The sequence below is a fragment of the Mastigoproctus giganteus genome, chromosome 14 (assembly GCF_048544385.1).
Source record: "Mastigoproctus giganteus isolate SK-2022 chromosome 14, ASM4854438v1, whole genome shotgun sequence".
NCBI lineage: Eukaryota > Metazoa > Arthropoda > Arachnida > Uropygi > Thelyphonidae > Mastigoproctus > Mastigoproctus giganteus.
Genome location: NC_143588.1, coordinates 103,714,245 through 103,720,585, shown reverse-complemented (window position 1 = coordinate 103,720,585; position 6,341 = coordinate 103,714,245). Strand labels below are relative to the sequence as shown.

Below are 6,341 nucleotides of genomic sequence, written 5' to 3'. Positions count from 1 at the left end.
AGTAATTTAAGAAATAACTAATGTGCCTGAAATGTGATATGTTGTCTTCATTAACTTGTTTAAGTATCAACAAAGGTTGTCTAGTGACTCCTATCATTTAAGCGACAGTAATGATAGAAGTTCCATTTGGTTATGGCACTGCATTACAAATAAATAACATAGTTATAAGAAATGCTGTTTATTTATAATGAAACAACAGTAACTATACTATCTTTGCTTTCCAAATCAACTGGTAATTGAACAGTTTGTAAAAGGTATTGCTGAATAATGCTCACTGTGTGATTGACCTGAAACTATAGCTTCAAAAGCAATTTATAGGCAGGGACTAGTTACATAGCAAGCTGTGCCATAGATACTTTCGGAGTGTCATGAACAGATTCTTGAATTGATTCTAAGAGACCAGAACAATACAAAGGAGATAGAGGAATAATGTTTCCTGCCTTTAATATAATGGCTAGAATATCTAAAAAAGTCAAGTTGCAATATTCAGAAATCAGTAAAAGTAATGAATGAATTACAGGCTTAGGCATACAATATTTTTTTTATTTGTACATTTATCATTATTCTCTTACAATTAATTTCAATTCTTATTTAATTTTTCAGGACAAAGAAGAAGAAATTTGTATTCCAATTTTAACTAATGAAGATAAGAGGAAATTTCAAGTAAAAACTCTGTTGCCATTCATAAAAATATGCATTTTCAAATTGCAGTATTGAAAATCTTAAGGGTTCTTATCAGGAAAATAAATACAGCACAATGAATATTCTTCAGCTTTATTATAAATTACTTAGGTATAAGAATGCTTACTGATGAAACAGATCAGAGCCTTCAGAATGAAATCCTTCCCATAATAAAAGCAGCAGAAATACAAGAATATGATGTGTCGCAAGATCAGAATGAAAATGATATATTGCAAGATAAGAATGATCAGATTTCCATTACCTGTGAAATTACTAATGAAAGCATAAACGAAGCAGAACAACTTCCAGTGGGTGACTTTACTAAACCAGTAGGAAAAGGTACTAATAAACAGAAGCATATTGAATGTGATACATGTGGCAAGTTGCTTTCATCAAGAAGCAATCTCAAAAAACACCTCTTAGTTCATACTCAGGAGAGGCCTTTTACTTGTGAAATATGTGGTAGGGCATTTTCCCAATCAAGTAACCTAAAGACACATTTAGCAGTACATACTCAAGAGAGGCCATTTTCTTGTGAGATCTGTAGCAAGGCATTTTCAAATTCAGGTAATTTGAAGGCACACTTATTGGTTCATACTCAAGAGAAACCCTTCACCTGTGAATTATGTAGCAAGTCATTTGCGACAGCAAGGAATTTAAAATCGCACTTATTAATTCATACCCAAGAGAAACCCTTTTCTTGTGAATTATGTGGTAAGGCATTTTCAACGTCGAGGTATCTAAAATCACACTTATTAATTCATACCCAAGAGACATTCTCTTGTGAATCATGCGGAAAGACATTTTCAACATCACGTTATCTGAAAGAACATTTATTAGGTCATGCTCAAGAAAAGCCCTTTGTTTGTGCTATTTGCAACAAGACATTTTCAAAATCAAGTTACCTAAGGAAACACTTATTGATTCACAGTGATACAAAACCCTTCTCTTGTGAAATATGTGACAAGGCATTTTCACAATCAGGCGATCTGAAGAGACACTTATTAGTTCATACTCGTGAAAAACCTTTCTTCTGTGAAACATGTGGCAAATCATTTTCTCAGTCAATTCACTTAAAAACGCACATCTTATTTCATACTCAGGAAAAATCCTTTTATTGTGAAATATGTGGGAAAGCATTTTTCACATCGAGTAGCCTGAAAACACACTTATTTGTTCATACTCGAGAGAGGCCATTCTCGTGTGAAGTATGTGGTAAAGCATTTTCACAAGCTTATCGCCTGAAAACGCATTTGTTAGTTCATACTCAGGAAAAATCGTTCTATTGTGAGAAATGTGGAAAGGCATTTTTAAAAAAAAGTGATATTAAAAGGCACTTATTAGTACACACCCAAGAGAAATGCTTTTCTTGTGAAACATGCGGGAAGGCATTTACACAATCAGGTAGTCTGAAAGCACACTTATTAGTTCATAGTCAGGAGAAACCCTTTTCTTGTGAATTATGTGGCAAATCATATAAAACATCACGGAATCTTAAAGAGCACTTATTCATCCATACTCAGGAGAAGCCTTTCTCTTGTGTTATATGTAGTAAAACTTTTCCGAAATCGTATTATTTAAAGAGGCATTTGTTGGTTCATACTCATGAGAAACCTTTTGCTTGCGAAACATGTGGAAAGGAATTTTCCCAATCCGGTGATTTGAAAAGACACTGTTTAGTTCATACCCAGGAAAAACCTTTTTTTTGCGAAACATGTGGAAAAGCATTTTCACAGTTGGATCATTTAAAAACACATTTATTAGTTCACACACAGGAGAAATCCTTCTCTTGTAAAGAATGTGGTAAGACATTTTCAAAATCAGGTCATCTGAAAAGGCATCTATTTGTTCATACTCAAGAGAAACCATTCTCGTGCGAAGAATGTGGTAAAGCTTTTTCACAGTCTAGTGATTTAAAAAGACATCTATCAGTTCATACTAAAGAGAAACCATTTTCTTGCAAAACCTGTGGGAAATCGTTTTCACAGTCATATCATCTCAAGACTCATTTATCAATTCATTCTGAAGAGAAACCCTTCTCTTGTGAAGTATGCGGAAAAGCATATTCTCAGGCAAAGTATTTAAAAAGGCACTTATTAGGCCATTCTCAGCAGAATCCATTACCGGCTGCAACTCCTGGGGAGTAATTTTTTAATCGCACATGACATTTTTGTTTTGTGTTCTAGTGAAATCATTTACATTTGAATATATTTAGTGGTTTTACCATACTTTATTGACTCTAAAACACATTTGTATATGATAACTTCACATTGTCATGGAGTTTTATTTGTTGCATGTTATAATGATAAATTAGTATCATGTACCAGAAGAGCGATTTTGTGTATTTTGTCCTTTTGATTTTGTTGGCTCATCAGAAAATTTGTCATAATTGCTTTCATAAATACTTGTCTTTTTCTTGTTTTTTTTTTTTAACGTCAGAAAAAAAAAAAAAAAAAAAAATATATATATATATATATATATAATTTTGCCATACATATAATTTTGAATGCAAAAGTTGATATTTTAGTTAGCGAATTATCTGGTATCTTGCAGGCCACATTTAAATGATAATTATTAATCATATTACATTAACCCTTTCAGCATTATGTACATATATATCCCCCCTTTTTTTTTTTTTTTTTAAGTATTGTGAGTGCAAAAGAATACATACATTTTTCAAGGTTGTTTTCAGTACGTTTAAATAACATAAATAAATTTTCTGTATATACTCTGGAGCAGCGACATAGCATCATCAGAGGAGTTTACAAGTTATAAAGAATATAGAACAGCATTGTATATTTAGCAGCTACTTGTGTTTGATCACTCAGCTATGGATGCCGTCAAAATAATATGTCCAATGCACGAATTGTTATAATTCTGGTATGTGCTGTCATCTTTTTTCTGCATTTCCAACTAACAGCAGATTCAATTTTACCAGATGGTAGCACCAAAACAGCTTTGAAATTGGAAGAGATGATTACATTTGTTAGCCTTAGTTGTCCAATTTAGGACTCAGAATTTAAGTTTTCTGGAATTCAGAATAAGAAGTTGGTAAAACCGAATGAAGTGATAAATAGATGCAGAGAATGCTGTTGCATCAAAAATAATATTTTATTTTTGAAGTTTTTACAGTTTAAAAAAGAAAACTTTGGCAGTAATTTCACATTAGAAGTACAAAACTTCAACGCTCACCTCCAGTACAGTGGTTCCCAAACTACTGATATCTACGGACCCTTTCAGAAATCAAAAAAAAGTTTACAGACCCCTTCAAAAATAAAAAAAGTTTGTGTTTGTGTGTGTGTGTGTGTGTGTGTGTGTGTGTGTGTGTGTGTGTGTGTGTGTGTGTGTGTGTGTGTGTGTGTGTGTGTGTGTGTGTGAGTGAGTGAGTGAGTGAGTGAGTGAGTGAACGAACATTGGGTTTTCTGAAAATAAAATTCAAATATATAATAATAACCTTATTTATCATCAATTTGCTGTACATAGAATGAACAATTTGACCAGTTCCAGAGGGTCCGTTTCATGGGCCCGCCCTGGAACTGATTCACGGACCCCAGTTAAGGAAACGCTACTCTAGTAGATAAAACTTATTGCCTTGAGCACAGTTGACACTCACTTCTGAAAGCATTTAACTGGAAGAGGTTTGTTATTAGTGTGCTAGTGCAAGAGCAATATAGCCATAAAGATAATTATAAGATAATTTTATGCATCTTTTCTCTTCTTATTTTATATATATCCTTCTTTGTTAATTTAAACAATGTTTTCTTCATTTGTAACATTTAAGTATTAATGGAAGTTACCCATGGGGCATATGAAATCTGAATGCAGGTAACATGTGACACTTAAGCCTTAGTTTCTCCATCATTGCTATGGAGCAGTACGTTTTAAAGTTGATGTGGCCAGAACGGTATTATGGCCAGAAAGGCCATGTGGGGACAAACAGCAAATCTGGTATTTATTTCTCTTCTTTTAAGCAATACCAACTACTTTTTTGAATTTATTTGTTAAAAAAATCACAAAATTATTTATTTAAAATAATTTTGTGTTAAATTCTTTGCAGTTCACAGTGATCATTTAACTTCTGGATTATTTATCAGTTTATAAAATAATTTGTTGATATACCTATTTTGAATGCTTTGTGTCTTGGATTTATTCTGGACATAAACTGCCATTGAATACATTCATTTATGGATATGATACACAAGCGTGAATTCACCCCAGTACTTGAGAATATATTATGGCTTATAATTAAATAAATAACCTTTGTTTGTAAGAGTTATTCAGTCATGGTCTTTGTTCAAGTTGGTTCTTCATTCATACCTTACCCTTTGAGCTCTCTCTCTCTCTCTCTCTCTCTATACTTAATGTGATTGGAATTGGTAAAGAATAGAATAGCAAAATCATTGAACTATAGAGCTGCAGTAGTGGTGAAAACCCATGTTTAGTCTCCACAGAAAAGTTTCAGGCATCCCCTCTCATCCCATCTCCCATGTACAGTAGCAAGTACCATGCATGGGAGATGGGGTGGAAGGGGATGCCAGGTACTAAGGTACCAATGATGCCACGTTACCAAGTACTGTGCATGTTGGCAACTCAGGATAGAGATTAGAACAAGTAGATATGAAAACCCCAAACACAAAAGGTTTTGATAATTTTTTTGTGTTTGGAGTTTTCATAAAAAAGAAAAAAAAGAAGAGGAAAATAAAATCCATAGAGAAACAAAATCAGTTGCATTCTTAAAAATAAAGAGAAAACGGTGCCCTTAACAGAAATGGTGACTGATAGCAAGTTTATACGTAAAGAGTGTTAACCCAGCAGTAGTAGTGATGGTAGTTGACGATAGTAGTTAACCTTAAAAGTGTTAACTGTTGGTTGAAGATTAAAACCTAATTTTTTCTTCTAGCTTCCTAAATATAAGCTAGAAAAAAACCAACGACAAGTTCTAAATATTAGCCAGTGAATTATAAATTACTGGAATAAGTTACCTACATGGGTGATAGAGGCTGACAGTTTGGGGAAATTCAAAGGTCAGCTGGATTACCTATGGGAGAAGGGAAACAAATGCATAGGTTGTCTATTTCCTTTTCTCTTATTAATTTTTTATTATTATTTTTTTTTGGTTGGTGCAGCATAAACAATTGGCTTCCTTGCACCATGTGGCCATTACTAATAAAGGAGCATATTAGGGCCACCCAAAAACTAATTCATCTGCCTGTGTGTGATGTCCATAAATTGTGTGTATTCTCTGGTTGATTAGCCTGTTCTGCTGGACAAAACACCTGAGTTTCTGTGGGGGTGGGGTAAGACCTTCCTCTCCCAGGTGCTGCACTATCATTTTTGTTACTATTGTTTTATTCATAGTAGCATGGATGTGTTTGTTTCTAGTTTATGATTACTTTCTTTTACTCTCCTGTGAGTTCTATAAATATTTAGTGTTACGTAAACAAATTCTATAAATATATACAGTGTTTGTGAAAGATTTATTATCTTTGGCACACAATATATACGTATATATATATATATATATATTTTTTTTTTTTTTTTTAAGATTTATATACAAAATGAGAAAAACATATGCACATATACATTTGAAATTTTGTGTTTAACATTTTTTTTAAACCAGAAATTGGAACAGACTAATAGGTTTGTTTATATTTTATGTC

General features: G+C 33.0%; 1 protein-coding gene across 1 annotated transcript; it reads left to right on the top strand.

Moving 5' to 3' along the window:
• Positions 1–795: 795 nt before the first annotated feature.
• On the top strand, positions 796–2,836 carry LOC150075467 (uncharacterized). The gene has a single exon (XM_090389287.1). The coding sequence runs from the start codon at positions 801–803 to the stop codon at positions 2,826–2,828; it is 2,028 nt and encodes a 675-aa protein (XP_090245413.1). The 5' UTR covers positions 796–800; the 3' UTR covers positions 2,829–2,836.
• Positions 2,837–6,341: the final 3,505 nt, after the last annotated feature.